At 45.5% G+C, this 21663-nt stretch overlaps 1 protein-coding gene across 2 annotated transcripts in view; it reads right to left on the reverse strand.

The window, feature by feature from the left end:
• The window catches only part of TET1 (tet methylcytosine dioxygenase 1), a 139121-nt gene extending 119799 nt beyond the window's left edge, over positions 1 to 19322 (reverse strand). For both annotated transcript variants that reach the window (XM_002820885.5, XM_024253491.3), the window contains exons 1-2: positions 19233 to 19322; positions 6107 to 8142 (exon numbers count right to left, since the gene is read on the reverse strand). In XM_002820885.5, coding sequence (XP_002820931.4) covers positions 6107 to 8020 — 1914 coding nt within the window. In that variant the 5' untranslated portion in view covers positions 8021 to 8142; positions 19233 to 19322. The remainder of the gene's footprint in view (positions 1 to 6106; positions 8143 to 19232) is intronic.
• Between the last annotated feature and the right edge of the window lie 2341 nt (positions 19323 to 21663).

The following is a 21663-nucleotide window of genomic DNA, read 5'->3' on the forward strand; positions in this document are numbered from 1 at the left end:
TTACATAACACACTGTCATACAATTAAAGAATGGGAGACTACAATGTAATCTATGACTTAATAAAGTCTAAGGTTGTTTTCACTTATCCGAGGAGTTAACAGTCAACATTCTGAGAAATGGTACGTGGCTTTAGGGGCTAAACATATTTTATTTCTTACAGGCAACCCTCAAACGAGAATAAATTCAGAGATTCCTTCAGAATTTACACATATTTTCTGAGACACAGTCTCACTGTCATCAAGGCTAGAGTGCGGTGGAGAAATCACAGCTCACTGCAGCCTCAACCTCCCAGGATCAAGCAATCTGCCACCTCAGCCTCCTGAGTTGTTGGGATTACAAGTGTGGGCCACCATCACGCCATATATATATATATATATATATATGTGTGGCGATCTTGGCTCACCACAACCTCTGTCTCCTGGGTTCAAGCCATTCTCCTGCCTCAGCCTCCCAAATAGCTGAGATTACAGGCGTGCACCACCACACCCAGCTAATTTTTTTTGAATTTTTGATAGAGACGTGTTTTCACCATGTGGCCAGGCTGGTCTCGAACTCCTGACCTCAAGTGATCCACCTTCCTTGGCCTCCCGAAGTGCTAGGATTACAGGCGTGAGCCACCGTGCCTGGCCTTCTACAAAAGATTTTTAAGTTGGTCAGGCACGTGCCTGTAGTACCAGCTACTGGGAGGCTGAGGTGGGCAAATGACTTGAGCCCGGAGGTCAGGGCTGCAGTGAGCCATGACCGTGCCACCTCACTCCAGCCTGGGTGACAGAGCAAGACTCTGTCTCCAAAAAAAAAAAAAAATTGAATATAATAAAAATGCATTGGTTCATACTGAAAAATAAGATAAAAATTCATAATAAAATATGCCAGGTGAAAGAGTGAGACTCGGCCGGGCACAGTGGCTCATGCCTATAATACCAGCACTTTGGGAGGCCAAGGCGGGTGGATCACCTGAGGACAGGAGTTTGAGACCAGCCTGACCAACATGGAGAAACCACATTTCTATTAAAAATACAAAATTAGTTGGGTGTGGTGTTATGCGCCTGTAATCCCAGCTGCTAGGTAGGCTGAGGCAGGAGAATCACTTGAACCCGGGAGGCAGAGGTTCCAGTGAGCTGAGATCACACCACTGTACTCCAGCCTGGGCAACAAGAGTGAAACTCTATCTGAAAAAAAAAAAAGAAGAAGAAGGAAGGAGTGAGAGTCTGTCTCAAAAAAAGAAGAGAGAGAAAGGAAGAAGGGCATGACTTGGGCCTGGAGACTGAGGCAAGAGTGTGCACTGCGGAAATGTATGCAGTCGTATACTGCTGCAGCAAGTAGAAGGTGAAGATACATGAAGGCAAACAAGACAGAAGTGGGTTTTGCAAAAATCTTAAAGGTGCTGTATTCCCTGCTAATGAATCTAGGCTTCATCTAATCATTCAAAGGCCCTGAAAGTTTTGCTCTATTTCTTTTATTTTGAGTGCAATATATCACATAAACAGAATGCTACATGTAGTTACATAGGAGAATCAGGTTTTTCAGAAGGAAAACTTGAACTACCCTAAGGGGAGCTTGTTATTCAGTTTCCTGATTTCCCTGGTGGCTAGAATGCTCATGATTATATTTCCAGTGCATAGCCTAGGAGAAGTGCAATACTTGTTGATAGTAAAGATAGCACTGAAATTATCCTGATTAAGAAATAAAGGCCTCACTATAGCAGTGGCCAAGAAAATGGAGAGGTAGTAGCGCTCAGAACTTGTAGAACAAGAGAATTTGGATGGACGAGCGAAGGAGGCGAGGATACTGAATATTCTATTTTGGGTAATCATTTGTTGTGGCACTGAACCAAACATGTAATGCAAGAGAAAGAGCAGGTTTGAGAAAGAATAGAACAAATGTGTTCATATCCATTAGAGATACAGTGTTTTTTACAATGATGTCATTTGGCAATGCTACAAACCAGTAACTTACAAGGGAGGTCTCTCTACATAGAGATATTGCTAAATGTTACTTTGTAAACCATCAGTAACCGGCCACATTTTATCTATTCCCACATGTGTGAAGTGACTTGATTGAGTAAGATTATACATTTCAGTAAGGTAATTATTATTTTTTTTCAGACAGGGTCTTGCTATGTCACCCAGGCTGGAGTGCAGTGGTGCGATCATAGCCCACTGCAACCTCAGCTTCACAGGTTCATGCAATCTTCCCACCTCACCATCCCAAGTAGCTGGGACCACAGGCATGAGCCACCACACCCAGCAAATTTTTTCTTTTTTTAAAATTTTGAGGCTGAGCATGGTGACTCATGCCTATAATCCCAGCACCCCAAGTTAGACCAGAAATTGGCAATTAGCAACACTATTCAAAGCAAAAGCATCCCCTTTGTCCCCTATGTGTATCCGTCACTCAGCATCAAATAAGATCTTTCTCCATTTTACTCCTAAAAATGTCTGAACGGGTGGCTTCGTCCAAATCCCAGCTAAATGTAAAAATTCTTATCAGGACTCGTTAAAAACTTCAAAATCTTTCCTTGCCATGGTTGGGGCTTTAAAAAAAGAATTAAAATATTATAAAGAATCAAAAATCAGCAAGGCGCAGTAATCGCAGCACTTTGTGAGGCCGAGGCAGGCAGATCACCTGAGTCAGGAGTTCATGACCAGGCTGGCCAACGTGGTGAAACCTCGTCTCTACTAAAAATACAAAAATTAGCCGGGTATGGTGGCAGGTGCCTGTAATCCCAGCTACTCGGGAGGCTGAGGCAGGAGAATTGCTTGAACCCAGGAGGGGGAGGTCGCAGTGAGCTGAGATCACGCCACTGCACTCCAGCCTGGGTGACAGAGCGAGACTTTGTCTCAAAAATAAATAAAATAAAATGAAATAAAATTTTGGTGTAGAGGTGTATGTTGCTATGTTGCCTAGTTTATTTATCTCAAAGCGCCATGAGCAGCCAAAATCAGCATTTTTAAACTGATAATTTAAGTCAAGAATGAAATAGAAGGCCAGGCACGGTGGCTCATGCCTGTAATCCCAGCACTTTGGGAGGCCAACGCAGGCAGATCATCTGAGGTCAGGAGTTGGAGACCAGCCTGGCCAACATGGCAAAACCCTGTCTCTATTAAAAATACAAAAATTAAGGCTGGACACGGTGGCTCACGCCTGTAATCCCAGCACTTTGGGAGGCCGAGGCGGGTGGATCTTGAGGTCAGGAGATCGAGACCATCCTGGCTAACACGGTGAAACCCTGTCTCTACTAAAAATACAAAAAAAATTAGCCGGGCGCGATGGCGGGCGCCTGTAGTCCCAGCTACTCAGGAGGCTGAGGAAGGAGAATAGCGTGAACCCAGGAGGGGGAGCTTGCAGTGAGCCAAGATTGCGCCACTGCACTCCAGTCTGGGCGACAAAATGAGACTCCGTTTAAAAAAAAAAAAATAGAAAAATTAGCCAGATATGGTGGTGGGTGCCTGTAATCCCAGCTATGCGGGAGGCTGAAGCAAGAGAGAATCACTTGAACTTGGGAGGGAGAGGTTGCTTGAACTTGGGAGCCGAGATCATGCCACTGCACTTCAGCCTGGGTGACAGAGTGAGACTCAGTCTCAGAAAAGAAAATAAAAAACAAAAAAAGAAATAGAAACAGTTTCCTGAATTTTAAGTTCACAATACTTTTTATTTTATTTATTTATTTTTTTTTTGAGACAGAGTCTCATTGCTGTCAACCAGGCTGGAATGCAGTGGCACCATCACTGTTCACTGCAGCCTTGACTTCCCAGGCTCAGGCGATCCTCTCACTGCAGCCTCCCAAGTAGTTGGGACTACAGGAGCGTGCCATCACACCCAGCTAGTTTTGTATCTTTAGTAGAGATGAGGTCTTGCTATGTTGCCCAGGCTGATTTCGACCTCCTAGGCTCAAGCAGTCCACCTGCCTGAGCCCTCCCAAAGTGCTGAGATTACAGCCATGAGCCACCATGCTTGGCCTAAACCTCACAAAACTTCTTCTTTTTTGAGACAGGGTCTCTCTCTCTGTTGCCCCTGCTGGAGTGCAGTGGCGCAACCTCCACTCGCTGTAACTTCTGCTTCCCAGGTTCAAGTGATTCTTGTGCCTGAGCCTCCAAAGTAGCTGGAACTACAGGCATGCACCACCACTCCTGGCTAATTTTTGTATTGTTAGTAGAGATGGGGTTTTGCCAGGTTGGCCAGGCTGGTCTCGAACTCCTCAAGTGATCTGTCCACCTCAGCCTCCCAAAGTTCTGGGATTACAGGTGTGAGCCACCGTGACCAGCCTCACAACACTTTTATTTATTTATTTATTTGTTTGTTTATTTATTTATTTATTTATTTATTTATTTATTTGAGATGGAGTCTCGCTCTGTCACCCAGGCTGGAGTGCAGTGGCGCAATCTCAGCTCACTGCAAGCTCCGCCTCCCGGGTTCATACCATTCTCCTGCCTCAGCCTCCCCAGCAGCTGGGACTGTAGGCGCACGCAGCCATGCCCAGCTAATTTTTGTATTTTTAGTAGAGATGGGGTTTCACCATGTTAGCCAGGATGGTCTCGATCTCCTGACATTGTGATCAGCCCACCTCGGCCTCCCAAAGTACTGGGATCACAGGCGTGAGCCACCGCGCTCGGCCTATTTATTTATTTACTTATTTATTTATTTATTTATTATTATTATTATTTTTTGAGATGGAGTTTCACTCTTGTTGTCCAGGCTGTAGTGCAGTGGCACGATGATGTCTCACTGAAACCTCTACCTCCTGGGTTCAAGCGATTCTGCTGCCTCAGCCTCCTGAGTAGCTGGGACTACCAGTGTGCACCACTATGCCTGGCTAATTTTGTATTTTTAGTAGAGATGGGGTTTCACCCCACGTTGGTCTCGAACTCCTGACCTCAAGTGATCCACCGCCTTGGCCTCCCAAAATCCTGGGATTACAGGTGTAAGCCACCATGCCCAGCCACAATACTTTATTTATTTATTTATTTATTTATTTTTGAGACGGAGTTTTGCTTTTGTGGCCTAGGCTGGAATGCAATGGCGCAATCTTGGCTCACTGTAACCTCTGCCTCCTGGGTTCAAGTGATTTTCCTGCCTCAGCCTCCAGAGTAGCTGGGATTACAGGCACCCGCCACCACGCCCAGCTAATTTTTGTGTTTTTAGTAGAGATGGGGTTTCACCATGTCAGCCAGGCTCGTCCCAAACTCCTGACTTCAGGTGATCTCCCCACCTCGGCCTTTCAAAGTGTTGGGATTATAGGCGTGAGCCACCGCACCAGGGCTACAATACTTCTAAGTCCATCTATTCTACCATACCTGCATTCATAGTAGATGTAATAAACATAACTTTAATGCATGATCTAAAAATCATAAAACATCATATTTGACAGGTGTTTCAAAAGGCCGAAAAAGCAATACTGGATTTTAACCAAGCTCCCTAAAAGTTTTTAAATAAATTCTAAATCAACAGATCCTTTAACTACCTTAGGTTCATAAACTATAATAAGAACTAATGTTTGTATATCACTTTGGAGTTTACAAGCCATTTTCCTTTAATCCCAACAACCCTATGAGGTTGGTAGAGCAGGTAGAAATCACTCACCGAAAGTTGAGACAAAAGCTGTATTATTGCTATGTCTCCAAAACAAAGTTTCAAGATTAGGGATGCAACTGTGTTCTTTCAAAAGGAAAGTTGTTTAATTCCTCTGGTTTTTCAGGCTGCTATGGAGTTAATGAATTTGTTCCACTCTTAATTTTTAAATCTGTGACTGCCAAAAAAGACATGCAACTAGCCAAAAAAGGCATAGGGGAAATCTTTGCAAAACCACATTTCATACAATTTCTCTACGTTTCCATCAAATCCTGTAATGAGAAAAAAACTGTATGTTCTAGTTTTCTGGGACAAATTCTAAAAATAAGCTAGCTAAGGCATCACTGCACAAGACATACTTCAGGTAGGTCCAGGAATTCTTTTATGGATAACTTAAAGTAACATTGTAACAAAGTAAAAATATGTAATAGTGAAGTAATTCACTATTACATAGAGACACTAGAGACACTGGAAGTGTCTCTGCATATAGATCAATATACCAAGTGTCAGCTGTCTCCCAGCCCCTTGACTGCTTACCTCCAGAGGCACAACAACAGATGGTTTCTTTTTCAGCTCCTCACATTTTCTTTTCTTACAGATCTGATGGCTGTTCTTTCTGTTCTTGCAGTAAGTACATTCACCACAGTTGGTCTTCTGCTGGCAGGGTCCACAGACGCCACATCGCTTTCTTTTCTTCTTTTCCAAAGTCGGTAGCAAAGTGGTATAGGAAGAAGAGGAGGTACTGACCATTGGCACTGGCATAGTCACCACTGTGGTGTTGACAACATGAACTGTGCTGGTTACACTGACCTGGGAGCTCCCTCTGTCTGATTTGCTAGGACCAGACTGAGAGAGTTGGGCCACACCCAGTGAAGCATGGAAGAGTTCTCTCTCAGGGGCTAATGGGAACCCCTGAGTGTTAGCTGGCAGGAAGCTTATATGAACCTGCTTCTCATTTTCTACATTGCTTATAGCCATTACTGGAGGTAATGAATTTTTCTCTGAGTTTGATGATGATTGAGGAGTGTGTCCTGAGCCCAAAGGCAAAATCTGTATAGCACCCTGGACTGCAAGTCCATATGAGACAGTGCTTTGGGGCTCAGGCCATTTGGAAGGAGCATTAAAGGTAGCAATTGGATTTGGAGGAACAGGAAGGAAGACAGGCAAGTCTGGGACAACACTCCCACTCATACCAAGAGTTTCTTGTTGGTCTAAAATAGTATCAAAGACCTCTCCTTGGACTGCAATAGCACCAGGAATCTCTGGTAGATCTGGGGTCTCACCCAGGGCCTCACCATGAACTGGGTCAGCACCAGGAAGTTCCCATTGATGTGGGATAGCACCAAAGGCCTGTCCTAGGAAAGAGGTGGTATCAGAAACTTCCTGTTGATTTGCAGTAGCTTTGAAGGCCTCTTGATGATCTGGTTTAGCACCAAGGGTCGCTTGTTTTGAGCCTGCCAAGAGGAATTTTATTACAGAGGTAGGAGACGTAGACCCACCAAGAGCCAAGCAGTTTCTAAGGTTCAAGTCAGGTATAACCTTATTAAGACTGGAGGTGGGGTCGCAATCATGTTCACTTTTAATGGGATCCAGGTAAGAATCAGATAACTTAAGAGATTCTACTCGTGAACCCAACTCTTCTAACTGAATGCTGGGGTTTCCTTGAGAGGTAACTTTGGGGGTTGCTCTTTGGGGAAAAGGAGCACACACTGTGTCCTGAGCAAACATTTTTGGGGAACCACTGGTATCATTCAATGTCTCTTCAGAGAATAGTCCTTCACCACAACGTGTCCCTTCCAGTGGCCCAGGAAAGATCTCAGCTGCAGGGCCACTGTAGGTAGAGATATTGATCTTGGAATCCTCAACTCTTTGGGACCAAGACTGAGTTGTCTCTTGGCTCTTACCTTTAAGTAAAGAGGGATTTTGTACACCAATTAGAGTCTCTATATCAGGAAGGACTTGGGTGTCTTGCATTGGAACCAAATCATTCTCTGAGTGCTTTACTCCCAAATCAGGGAGTATCTTATAATCACAATCATGTTGCTTTTCTAAACCCTTAGAAAGTGGAACCTTTTTGGATTTGGCTATGACCAGTGCGGGTTGGGAGAGTCGCCTGCTAAGAGAGGTGCTTCGTAGTGCCATTGTAAACCCATTGCAGGTTAAGGATTCTGGGTTCTGAAAAAGAACCTCAGTCCTATCCGAATTCATGCGTGCTGCTCCAGCTCTTGTCAGAAGGCTTCTGACTGGCATGGGTGGTTTAGGTTCTGTTTTTTTCTTAACATCTCTTTCTTGAATTAATTGCTTTAATTTTCCAGGGCTTAAAGTCTTGACTGATGCCACATTTTTGTTGGCTCCCTTGGTTGTCTTTCGTAGTTGGCTGTTTTTCTTTTTTCTGTTTACATCTTCCTTCCTGACTAATCTGGAAGGCCTTGCATGGCGGGATCGAGACATAGCTACAGAGTAGGAAAAAATGAAAGGGCACAGGAAACAGAGTCATTGGTCCTTTGGAAAGTCTCACTTCTGAGGAGAATCTGGATGCACTGCTCTTCAGCTCAGTCACACAAGGTTTTGGTCTGAAATAACAACAGAATACACTGAAGTGAGTCTTTTTCCTATGCATTCCCCTATTTGAAATAGAATATTCACTACTATTTGTTTTATTTTATTTTTTTGAGACAGGATCTCATTCTGTTGCCCAGGCTGGAGTGCAGAGGCATGACCACAGCTCACCACAGCCTGGACCTACCCAGGCTCAAGCAATCTTCCCACTTCAGCTCCCCAAGTAGCTAGGACTGCAGGCTCACACCATCACACCAGGCTAATTTTTGTATTTTTTGTAGAGACATGTTTTCGCCATGTTGCCCTGGCTGGTCTCTAACTGGGCCCAAGTCATCCATCTACCTTGGCCTCCCCTAGTGCTGGGATTACAGGTGTGAACCAGCGTGCCCGGCCACTTAAAAGTAAGGACCAGGAGCAATGGTTCATGCCTGTGATCCCAGCATTTTAGGAGACTGAGACAGGAAGATGACTTGAGGCCAGGAGTTCAAGACCAGCTTGGGCAACATAGGCAGACTCCAACTCATAAAAATAAAAACAGTCGCCAGGCGCGGTGGCTCACGCCTGTAATCCCAGCACTTTGGGAGGCCAAGGAAGGTGGGTCATGAGGTCAGGAGTTCAAGACCAGCCTGGCCAACATGGTGAAACGTCATCTCTACTAAAAATACAAAAATTGCCGGGCGCAGTGGCTCACGCCTGTAATCCTAGCACTTTGGGAGGCCAAGGTGGTCAGGAGTTTGAGACTAGCCTGGCCAAAAAAAAAAATTAGCTGGGTGTGGTGGTGCACACGTATAATCTCAACTACTCAGGAGGCTGAGGCAGGAGAATCACTTGAACCCAGGAGGCAGAGGATGCAGTGAGCTGAGATTGCACAATTGCACTCCAGCCTGGGTGACAGAGTGAGACTCCATCTCAAAAAATAAAATGAAATAAAATAAAATAACAGGGCTGGGCGTGGTGGCTCATGCCTGTAATCCCAGCACTTTGGGAGGCCGAGGTGTGTGGGTCACCTGAGACCAGAAGTTCGAGACCAGCCTGGCCAACGTGGCAAAACCCTGTGTCTACTAAAATACAAAAATTAGCCAGGCATGGTGGCAGGCGCCTGTAATCCCAGCTACTCAGGAGGCTAAGGCAGGAGAATCTCTTGAACCTGGGAGCTGGAGGTTGCAGTGAGTCGAGATTGCACCATTGCACTCCAGCCTGGGCGACACAGCGAGACTCCATCTCAGAAAAATAATAATAAAATAAATAAAATAAAATAAAATAACAAAAATAGAAAATGACAAAAATTTAAAAATAATTAGGCCAGGTGCGGTGGCTTACATCTGTAATCCCAGCACTTTGGAAGGCTGAGGCAGGCGGATCATGAGGTCAGGAGATCGAGACCATCCTGCCTAACACGGTGAAACCCCGTCTCTACTAAAAATACAAACAAAATTAGCTGGGCATTGTGGCGGGTGCCTGTAGTCCCAGCTACTCAGGAGGCTGAGGCAGGAGAATGGCGTGAACCCGGAAGGCGGAGCTTGAAGTGAGTTGAGATTGCGCCACTGCACTCCAGCCTGGGTGACAGAGCAAGACTCCGTCTCAAAAAAAAAATTAAAAATAATTAAAATCATGGAACTGAGAATTGTTCACTGCAAAAGAAAAATATAATCAACACAGAAAGTACTAAAGTATCCCAAGCGAATTAATGCAGGGACAGAAAACCAAATATCTGATGTTCTCACTTATCAGGTACTCATGGACATAAAGATGGCCATAATAGACACTGGGGACTACTAGAGAAGGAGGGAGGGATGGAGACAAGGGTTGAAAAACTACCCGGTACTGGCTGGGCGTGGTGGCTAATGCCTGTAATCCCAGCACTTTGGGAGGCCGAGGCAGGTGGATCACCTGAGGTCAGGAGTTTGAGACCAGCCTGGCCAACATGGTGAAACCCCGTCTCTACTAAACATACAAAAATTAGCCGGGCGTGGTGGCAGGCGCCTGTAATCCCAGCTACTCGGGAGGCTGACGCAGGAGAATCACTTGAACCCGGGAGGCAGAGGTTGCAGTGAGCTGAGATCGCACCATGGCACTCCAGCCTAGGTGACAGAGCAAGACTCCATCTCAAAAAAGAAAAAAAAAGAAAAACTATTGGGTACCATGTTCACTACCTAGGTGACAGGACCAATTGCACCCCAAACCACAGTATCACACAATATTCCCATGTAACAAACCTGCACATGTACCCCCTGAACCTAAAAGAGTTGAAATTATTAAAAAAAAGAAAAGAAAAATACTAAAGTATCCTTTAAACCTTAGATTCACTATAAAGCTTCTTTAATTGCTACAACAAATGATTTAAGTTGATGAAGTTCCTCAAGTAAGGTAAGCATGGGGTTTTCTCTAGATTAGAAACCATAGCACTTGTAGTTTCATGCATTTTTAATTTATTTATTTATTATTATTATTTTTTTGAAACAGGTCTCCCTGTTGCCCAGGCTGCAGTGCAGTGACATGATCATACCTCACCGTAGCCTTGAACTCCTGGCCCCAAGAAATCCTCCCCGCCTCCCAAAGTGCGGAGATTATGGGTGTGAACCAGCATGCCTAGCCATTATATGTATTTTAAAGCTTAAATCCCAACCTTTACAAATTTGGATACTTTAAAAATTATCTCTTTCCTGAGCACATCCCTATACATGGAGAAGTATCATCTGTTTGACAGTAAAGCTGGTTAAACCAGAGGAAGAAGAGGCTCACATAAGCTAAGAAACTAGCCGGGCGTGGTGGCTCACGCCTGTAATCCCAGCACTTTGGGAGGCCGAGGCGGGCGGATCACGAGGTCAGGAGATCGAGACCATCCTGGCTAACACGGTGAAACCCTGTCTCTACTAAAAATACAAAAAATATTAGCCGGGCCTGGTGGCGGGCGCCTGTAGTCCCAGCTACTCGGGAAGCTGAGGAAGGAGAATGGCGTGAACCCAGGAGGCAGAGCTTGCAGTGAGCCAAGATTGCACCACTGCACCCCAGCCTGGGTGACAGAGCTAGACTCCATCTCAAAAAAAAAAAGAAACTCTCCTCCCTGGAGATCCAACAGTATTCCTACCACATTCCAATTAACAATCTACAAATTTTGAGCTTTTCACATGCACACCAAAACAGCATAAAATCTCAGGGCACAGTATTGACAAATTAGGTTACAAATAAGACTCACAGGTCCAATACATCTGTTGAGTACCTGCTATGTCTAAGGAAGGCATTGTGGTGGACACTGCCCAAACCCAGAAATGTCCCTCTTTTCTTTCTCCTGACTCAATCCAAAGACTGCTGGTTCTAAAATCCCTTCTACAAGATCCCACAAGTCTTTTTCTTTTTCTTTTTCTTTTTGAGACAGGGTCTCACTCTGTCACCTGGACTGGAGTGCAGTAGTGCTAACTCAGCTCACTACAGCCTCAACCTCCTGGGTTCAATCAATCCTCCCACCTCAGCTGCCCGAATAGCTGGGACCACAGGCATGTGCCACCACGCCAGTCTAAATATTTAATTTTTGTGGAGATGGAATCTCGCCACTTGACTTTCGGTTTTGACCTGGCTCTTTTCAGATTGCCTACCCAGACCCAAAATAAGATGAAGCTCTAAGCAAAAGCAAAGCTCACTATAGTAGGATATCAACAGTCTCTCTCAAAATCACAGAATCGGCTTGGCGCTGTGGCTCATGCCTGTAATCCCAGCACTTTGGGAGGCTGAGGCAGACAGATCACCTGAGGTCAGGAGTTCGAGACCAGCCTGGCCAACATGGTGAAACCCTGTCTCTACTAAAAATACAAAATTAGCCAGGCATGGTGGTGCATGCCTGTAATCCCACCTACTCGGGAGGCTGAGGCAGGAGAATCACTTGAATCCAGGAGACAGAAGTTGCGGTGAGCCAAGATCGCGCCACTGCACTCCAGCCTCCGTCTCATGGTGTAGCAACTCCGTCTCATGGTGTAGGAAAACGGTTGTTGGTAACCATTTGTTCTCATTCTGAGAACCATGTGTTCTCACGAATGGTCTCAAATGACAAGTAGTCTTAATTTTCTGTTGTCACAGTCTTGATTCTATGATTTTTTTTTTTTAATTTTTAAGACGGAGTTTCACTCTTATTGCCCAGGCTGGAGTCAATGGCATGATCTTGGCATGTTGAGCAGGCTGGTCTCCAATTCCTGACCTCAGGTGATCTATCCGCCTCAGCCTCCCAACGTCTGAGAAAAATTAAAAATAGATTAAAAAAAAACAAACCCGGCCAAGCACAGTGGCTCATGCCTGTAATCCCAGCACTACTGGAGGCGGAGATGGGTGGATCACCTGAGTTCGGGAGTTTAAGACCGGCGTGACCAACATGGAGAAACCCCGTCTCTACTAAAAATACAAAATTAGCCGGGCGTGGTGGTATATGCCTGTAATCCCAGCTACTTGGGAGGCTGAGGCAGGAGAATCACTTGAACCCTCCCGGGTTCAATCTGTTTAAAAATTACTGATCTGACTCAGGTAATCCTAGGACCCACTGGTTAGTTTCATGTCTAGAGATGATCTCACATCAAAAAGTCCTGGGTTTGAAATCTGTGATCGCCAGCTCTGTGTCCTTCAGAGAACTACTTAACTGAGTCCATGTTCCTTAATCTAAAATGAGGTAGTTTTGAGGTTTCAATGGGCTCCCACAGGAAAAAACTAGTGGCACTGGTTTCATCCTTGTGGTATCTGTGGTTTGAGTGTCAGGGGACATGGGTAGCAGAGTAAAAAGATGGACGTTGGAAGTAGGCTGACCTGGGTTCAGTTTTCAGTTCATAAATATTAGTAGATGGTGACAAGTTTCTTGGTATCTTTATACCTATGCTTCTTCATGTTTAATACGAAAGAAAACCTAATAGTATTGACCTCATTGGGTTATCATGAGAATAAAATGAAATAATATGTGTAAAGGCTTAGCACAGGGCTGGCGCGTGATAGTTGTTTCATAAATAGGAGCTAAAGAAAAAGGCTGTTTGCAACTCTAAAATACAAAAAAAAAAAAGAGAGAGAGAGAGAAAATAAGTGGTAGTTATCATTATTATGGAAGCAGTTTAACCCAGGGTTTGCTATATTCTCCAGAACAAGATCTCCTTTTGGTTCTGTTCCCACCTTACACACTACGTAGGTTACACACATAAGAATTCCCAGAGCACACTACATTTAGTCAATGTAATGTGTCTTTAAGACTTTTAAAATAGACATTAGTGATAACATCAAATACACAAAAAAATAACATTTTGATAAATCTGTACTAAATACAAACACTAGGCCAGAGAATACTTCACTTGAATTCTTGGCATCTAAGCTTACTGCTTTCCCCTTCTTCCAAAAAAAAAAAAAAAAAAAAATTTTGGCTTGCAGTAATTCAGTCTTTGGCTGTGAAAAACTGAAAGATATTTTCTCCAAAGACCACTGCTTTTTGTACAAGATTTTCAGAAAACAAGACATTCCAATTCCAATTTCCAAAAAGTCAACAAATACCTTCATCAGGACACATTTTCATTACAAAAAGCAATTCATTTTAATCTCTTGAAATTCAACGATATCATTAAAAGCATGCTTTCTCTCTTGTATCAAGATTATACTGCTAAAAAATTATTAGGAGTATATAATCTAGTCATTGCAATCAGCCACAAAAATTAAAATTCATGTATGTAGGGAAGTAATCTGGGCATGCCAGAGGGTGTCATGGGATCTGCTTTGAAAGTGGTTTACAAATTGATTTCTGTCTCTCCTATATTCTTTCACATTTTTAAATTGAAGTGCTTTAGAAATTCAGACTTGTAATTAAGATAATCTTTATCATTCAAACCCTATCTCCTAAAAAACAGCCTGTCAAGGAGATAGAAAAGGTATGAACAACATGGATTGTGAAGATGTGGCTTCTTTAAATGGTAACAGCCTTTTTATGAGATCATGAAAGAGGACAATGACCCCTGAAAAACCCAACTGCAGGGGAGAAAACCACTGGGTGCCACCCAGCCAAAGAATCAGAGACAACCAGAAACAAAATAAGGACTCCCACAAGACCCTGATTTTTATCACTCATGGCTCCACTATTGAAACATAAACTTCTTTTGTGACAAACTAAGTTGTCCCGAGATCCGAACTCACAGAGTAGGGGCAGTAAGCTTATCCTGAAATTTGTGGAGGCAGGAGGAAGAGAATGTAGTCCACTCCATTAAATAGGTCCACATTTAAATATGGAATTACATCAAAGACCTCCAGAAATTAATTTCTTTTTTGTAAACATCATTAAATGCTCTACTTCCATTTTTAGTGCTTCTATCATAGAGTATTCAATTCATACAAAAATGTGTGTGTGTCTGTGTGCATATATATATATATATATATATATATTTTTTTTTTTTTTTTTTTTTAAACAGGGTCTTGCTCTGTTGCTCAGGTATATCAAGGCTCACTGTAGCCTTGACCTCCTGGGCTTAAGTGATCCTCTCACCTCAGCTTCCCAAGTAGCTGGCACTACAGGCACATGCCACCACACCAGGCTAATTTTTTCTTTCTTTTGTAAAGACAGGGTGGTCTCACTATGCTGCCCAGGCCACTCTCAAACTCCTAGCTTCAAGTCATCTGCCCTCCTGAGCCTCTTAAAGTGCTAGGACTGCAGGTGTGGACCACCATGTCCAGCAAAAATGTGTATTTTCAAATAAATACTCAGATCCTACCACTCAGATGAACTAAAATATTACCAGCAGTCAAATCTCCCCTGTGTACATTCTTCCCTAATTCTATTTCCATTTTTCATTTCTGATAAAAACTGATATTTCAATGTTTCTCAATATCAGGTTTGTTTTGTTTTTTTGAGACAGGTCTTGCTCTGTTGCCCAGGCTGGAGTGCAGTGCTGTGATCATCGCTAACTATAGCCTTAGACTCCTAGACTCAAGTGATCCTCCCATCTCAGCCACCCCGGTAGTGGGAATTACAAGCACAGGCCACCATGCCTGGCTAAGTTCCTTTTATTTTTTGTAGAGATGAGGATCAAGGGTGATCTCACTATGTTGCCCAGACTGGTCTTGAACTCCTAGCCTCAAGTGATCTTCCTGCCTCAGCCTCCCAAAACACTGAGATTACAGGCATGAGAAAGTTACTTTTATTCTAACCTGGAATGTCTTCAAGAGTCAGTGAAAGTGCTGCAGAGATAGCTACATGATAACATGATATGAGAAGAAAATAAGACTGGAGACCCTGTTATTAAGCATATATCATTGGCCCAAGAAGGGAATCATGTGCAATTAATGGACACCATCCTGTGAGTTCTTACTGTCATGGAAGGGAAAAACAAAAAACCATTTCTGGGATGTAAAACATTACTCAATCAACAGATCTTTTCACCAGAGAGCACTAAGACCCCCTAAACAACAACAGAACAATTTTTGGCCAGGCGTGGTGGCTCACACCTATAATCCCAGCACTTTAGGAAGCTGAGGCAGGTGGATCACTTGAAGTCAGGAGTTTGAGACCAGCCTGGCCAACATGGTGAATCCCCATCTCTACTAAAAATACAAAAATTAGCCGGGCATGGTAGTGCATGCCTGTAATCCTAGCTACTAGGGAAGCTGAGGAAGGAGAATCACTTGAACCCAGGAGATGAAGGTTGCAGTGAGCGGAGATCGCACCACTACACTCCAGCCTGGGCGACAGAGTGAGACTCTGAAAAAAAAAAAAAAAAGAAAACAATAGAACATTTTTCCCCCTAAAATGTCTTTGTGACAAGGGAACTACAGAGTATGCAACCCAAAATTATAGGCCAGGAGATAGTAACCCAACTAAATTTTAAAAATAATTACCTTGCTTAGAGAATGAAAAGCTGGCTTTTTAAAGTGTAAGGGTTTTCTGCAGAGAACTGGTGGGTGCAGTAGTTCTCGCCTGTAATCTAAGCATTTTGGGAGGCCGAGGCAGGCGGATCACCTCAGGTCAGGAGTTTGAGACCAGCCTGGCCAACATAGTAAAATCCCATCTCTACTAAAAATACAAAAATTAGCCAGGTGTGGTGGCACACGCCTGTAATCCCAGCTACTTGGGAGGCTAAGGCAGGAGAACTGCTTGAACCCCGGAGGTAGAGGTTGCAGTAAGCCAAGATCACGCCACTGCACTCTAGCCTGGGAGACAGAGCGAGACTCCGTCTCAAAAAACAAACAAAAAAGCCAGTATTGACAGCAACATGTCAGAAAGATCCTCTTCCCACCTATATCCGTCCTTTTTCTGGATTCCCCCAAAATCCTCCAGGCAAAAATGCTTAACTGATGTAACGATCCAGCCTGCATGTTAAATTAAAGTCATATTTCAATTCTTCCCACTACCAGCAGTGGCCAAAAACGTGGTATTTGCATACATAGAGCTAGTTGCAAGAGACTGATTTCATAGTCCCTCCATTCAGCTCCACAGAACTTAAAGGCTCTTGCACTTGGCGGAGAAAAACAAGATTTAAAACATTTTTTTAAAAAGGCAGCACCTGGCTCAGTTTCCTCCAGCAACTAAGTTCTACCTCGAAAGGAAGAGTAGGCAAGCAACTGCTTGCTGTTCCTAGATAGTTTTCTACCACAGGAAGTGTGAGAGCCCTCGGCACATGTAAAAGCTGTTCAGGGAAACTCACTAGAATGCCAGCACATTTAGTCAATGGCTCCTTCCATATGTAAAACACCCCTCTGCCCTGCAGAGAGGAAGGGGGAAAAAAGGGAGAAAAAGGGCCAAGAAAAGGGAAGGGAGACGTTAGAATGGACATAGAACGGTCCTTCCGAAGACAAGAAAGACATAAAACACATCAGGAGGAAGTAGAAGAAAAAGCATGAGAAGGAAAAAAATGCCCAAAAAGAAAACAAAAAAGGCCAAAAACGAAAGAAGGGGAAGAAATTTATAGTAAAAAACTGAGGAAGGGGAAAAATTACTTATAGTAAAAACTGAGGAAGGGGTTCGACATCTATAGTAATAAAGCTAGAATATAAAAAGACAACTGGGATCAAAAGGCCGAAAACTAAAAGACCAAGGGGATAGAGGAAATCAAGTGTGCAGGAAAGATACGGACGTTCAGAAGGTGGGGGAGGGGAGACAAATCAGATGGGAGAAGGAAGAGAAACAAAGGGCAGAGACAGTGGAGACCCAACCCTCCCACCCATCTATTCTGGAAGACCAGCCTGGAGAACGATAGTTAACTCTCATTAAAATGGAAAGTGGCAGTCCCAGAGTTGTAAGCCTGGACTCCTCATCTTTGCAAAGAGAAAAGGACACTGTCTGCCATTTCCCGTATATCTTGATTCTGAAATTTAATTGAAACCACAACTTAGCTTTAAAGACAGACTGACAAACTAATTAAAATCCCTTAATTGGGGAAAAGGGGGACCCGTATGACCAACACCGATAAAATCGGGAAACACACCAAAAGCCACCTAAGTCTTGATTCTTGGTTTGATTCACCTAAGTCTTTTGATTATTAACTCACACCAATGTCCTTATTTCCGTACCTATCTACGTGTACCCCTGCCCCTGGTTTAATTGTAGTCATAAATTCCTAATATGCTCCAAATAACTGTTGCCCTAACTGGTTAAGAAGAGCCTTTTCCATATTTTTTCGTATCCTGAGGCCTAATTAAACCATTGCTTTTATTTTACTTTATATTGGGGGTGGGGACGCCGAGCACACTCAGGTCCAGGGGAGACCTGGGGGCTGCTGTTATACAGCGCCGCTCTTCCAGTGGCGCGCGCGGCTCACCCCGCCGGCCCAAGGCTGTGTACCTAATCCTGTTCTCGCTCCAAGGTCTTGCAGCACTTTTCAAACATTTCTTCAAAAACCGGTCATTACTAGGACACCGAGGCGGAGGGAAAGAGGCACCCTAAGAGACGTATGCAGAAAGGTTGGTTAATTTGGGAGAGGGACTAGTTGGGGGCGCGGGAAAGACTCCGAGGCTGAAGCTTTAAGTGTTCTTTTGGAGACACTTTAGTTTTTAGTGGATCAGAAATGCCCAGCGTGGGTTTCTCGTTCACGTGGAAAGGTTACTAGCGTCGGCCAGTCCCTTCCAGACCACTTCTTGTAGAATATATATATATATAGAAGAGCCTGGGGCGAGCGAGGGGGGACCGGAGCGGGGGAGAGGGAGGGAGGGAAGCACAGAGAAGAGAGGAGAGCATTTTTTCTCTGGGGGCGGTAGGTTGCGCGGCCGCCTCCTGGCCAGAGGGCGAGGACCAGGCCCCTCACGTGCTGCACGACCAGCCCCAGCACCCAGCTCCCAGCTCCGCGCACCTCCAACCCTCGGGGCCCGCTCCGGGATCCCGCCAGACGGGGACTGATGGGATCGCAAAGCCAGCGCGTCCAGCGACCCAGTGGTGCTCATAAATGAGTTTCTTAAATGCCATTTTGACAGAACACACTCTACTCCCTATTTCCTTCTTCCCTGATCCTTACAACTCCCAGCCAACTCCTAGCAAGACTGCACCACTGCCTCCACTCCAAACGTTTCATCCCTGGAGCTGCCGTCCCAAAACTCTCGGGGAGACAGGCGCCAAAGCGTTTCCCTACCAACCTGTCTCTCATATAAATATGGGGGGAGGGAGAAAACTTGTTTAGGGGGTACGCTTGAGCACGGGACAGCCCGCGCTCCCCACTCACAACTTGCACAGACTCTAGCCTCTCCTCACCCCGAGGCGCCCCGACCTCCGACTCCCCAAAGGGGCCAGGGAACCAACCGCTGGCACATTCAGCCACCTCCCCCAGGCCACACTTGCCCTCCGCCAGTCCCGCTTCCAGTGCAGCCCAGGGTCAGAGCCCCAGGCGCCCCCGCTGCCCCCCACCCGGCGCTGTGGCGGGGCCTCCGGGGCGGGTGGCCGATACCTCCGGCCCGGGGCATTGTTTATCTCCAGCAACAAAAGCGCCCCGAGCGTCCCGGGGTGGGGGGTCGAGGCGGGGAACGAGCCCACCCCTGCGGCCACGGGAGAGCCAAGGACGCAGAGCCCCGGCCACATCCAGCCCGCGCCGCGCGCCGCCTCCCGGACCCCCCTCTGGCCTCGGCGTCGGAGTCCTCGCTCCCCGCACCCCTGCCCTCTGCCCCGGCCCCAACTCACCGCTAGCCGGGTCACACTCCCAGGGCAGCGCACGGCCCCCAGCTCCAAGCCTGCACCAGCCCTTGGGCAAACTTTCCAACTCGCGCGGGTCCCCACAACTTTGGGGCCCGGGGCCCCGGCGGGAGCGAGGGGCGCGGGCGGGTCGCGGAGGACGCCTACCGGCTCCCAGCACAGTCAAGGCCCGAGCCCCCGAGGTGAGGAGTCGGTTCCCAAAGGTCCACAGTGGAGAGGCAGGTAGGGCTGCATGACTTGGGCGGGGCAGGGGGGTGTCCCGGGGGGCAGACCCGGGAGTAGAGGGGCCAGCGGCTGCGCGCACAAAGCGGCGCCGGAGCAGACTGCGCGGCCACTCCCCGCCAGGTCAGCCCCCCGGAGCAGCAGTGTCTCCCCAGGACAGACCTCAGGGAGTGAAGCTGGGGCTCTGCCTTCGCTGGACCCTACACAGTTGAGCGAGAGACAAAACGCGAGCTGGATTTACCCAAACTGGAGCTGGAATCCCTCCTCGACTCCCTCTCGACCCCCTCCCCCTCCCCCTCGTTCTCCACCTCTCTCAACTTCTCTGTCTCCGAAGAAGACGTAGAGAGGTGTCAAGATTTTGTCATTAACTTTTTTTCCCAGGGGAGCTCTAGAAAAAGTTTTTAGGATCTCTAAATTGCATGTTTATAAATGTATGAAGAAGGTGCCAGGTCAGAGATGACACCATTGAGCAATATCTAGGTCGCCAGCAACGGAAAACCGCCCTCAACACCAAAGAGAGAAACCAGATGAGGGCTGTGTTCCCTGACTCTGGGCTGGATGTCTGCAAAGGTCATCATAATATTTCTGTTAGTTATTTGGCCCTGGACCTCAGTGGTGGTCGTATTCACTTTATGAATGAAGAAATGAAAGGGCAGGAAGAGCTAAGTTTTCCGAATTAGGAGGAATAACTAGTGGCATTACACCAGAATTAAGACTGACTAGGGCATCTGAATTTTTCTCTAAATGTTTGATAGCTATTGCTTCTTCCAGCAGTCATGACACAGACAAGGGAATCCAGGACTTTAATGGGGTCACTGTGGTAAGGAAAATGCTGTTCATGGAATCTTCATTCCTTCCAGGTCAAACTTCAAGTGAAGGGAAAGGATTCAGTCCCTCATTGCCTTTCACACCATTCTACCCCCATTCTGCACTTAGATTTTATTCTTAAACACAGAAGCATAACCAGGCTGTTCTGGGAAAGATTCCTAAACTTTTAACCTTCCTCACTGATTGATTCATACAAATGTATTCTTGCACTACAATGTAGGCATACAAGGATGAATAAAATTTGCCTCCTACACAGAAGGAACAGAGATTCCAGGCTGGCAGAGCAAACTGATGACTGCACTCGTGTTTTCAATGGCACAATCAAAGTACCTTGGCTGAATAAAATCAGAAATGTGGCATTTGAAATAAATTTTTTTTTTGAGACGGAGTTTCGCTCTTGTTGCCCAGGCTGGAGTGCAATGGGGTGATATCGGCTTACTGCAACTTCTGCTCCTGGGTTCAAGCGATTCTCCTGCCTCAGCCTCCTGAGTAGTTGGGCTTACAGGTGTGCACCACCACACCCAGCTATGTTGTTATTATTATTATTTTTTTGGAAGAGATGGGGTTTCACCTTGTTGGTCAGGCTGGTCTCGAACTCCTGACCTCAGGTGATCTGCCTGCCTTGGCCTCCCAAAGTGCTGGGATTACACGCATGAGCCACCGCACCAGGCCTGAAATAAATCTTATATGACCCGTTGATGGTATAGGGGTTAGCATAGCTGCCTTCCGTGAAATCAATCTTATGGACAAAAATTGACCCTTCTGAGTCAATGCTTCAAAAAGGTTACTTGTTAAAACTGTGTTAGAAACATTCTACCTAGATAAAAAGAAAGGAATGCAGGGAGAGTTTGACTTATAAAACTTGATTTTCAAGGCTGGGCACACACCTGTAATCCTAACACTTTGAGAGGCTGGGGCAGGAGGACTGTTTGAGCCCAGGAGTTTCAGGTTGCAGTGAGCTTTGGTAAAGCCACTGCACTCCAGCTTGAGTGACAGGGCAAGACACTGTCTCAAAAAAAATCCTGACTTTCAGGTGGGCATAATAATGCGCACCATCCCAGCTACTCGGGAGGCTGAGGCAAGAAGATTACTTGAGCCCAAGAGTTTGAGGCCATCCTGGGCAACCACAGCAAGACCCATCTCCCTGCCCCCAATAAAAGGAAAAGGAAAAATCCAACATAATGTAATTTTCATGAAGAACAAAAGGAAAAGGACTATCATAAAATAGAAATAACCTGGCTTTTGTCAATTAACTGGATTAACTTTAAAATGTATTGAAATAGGAAAATCATACAACTACATAGAATGATGTCCATGGTAACACTCATTCCCCTTGAGTCCCTACTTAGTGCCAGACACAGTTCCAAAC

This window comes from Pongo abelii, chromosome 8 (genome assembly GCF_028885655.2).
Source record: "Pongo abelii isolate AG06213 chromosome 8, NHGRI_mPonAbe1-v2.0_pri, whole genome shotgun sequence".
Taxonomy (NCBI): Eukaryota; Metazoa; Chordata; class Mammalia; order Primates; family Hominidae; genus Pongo; species Pongo abelii.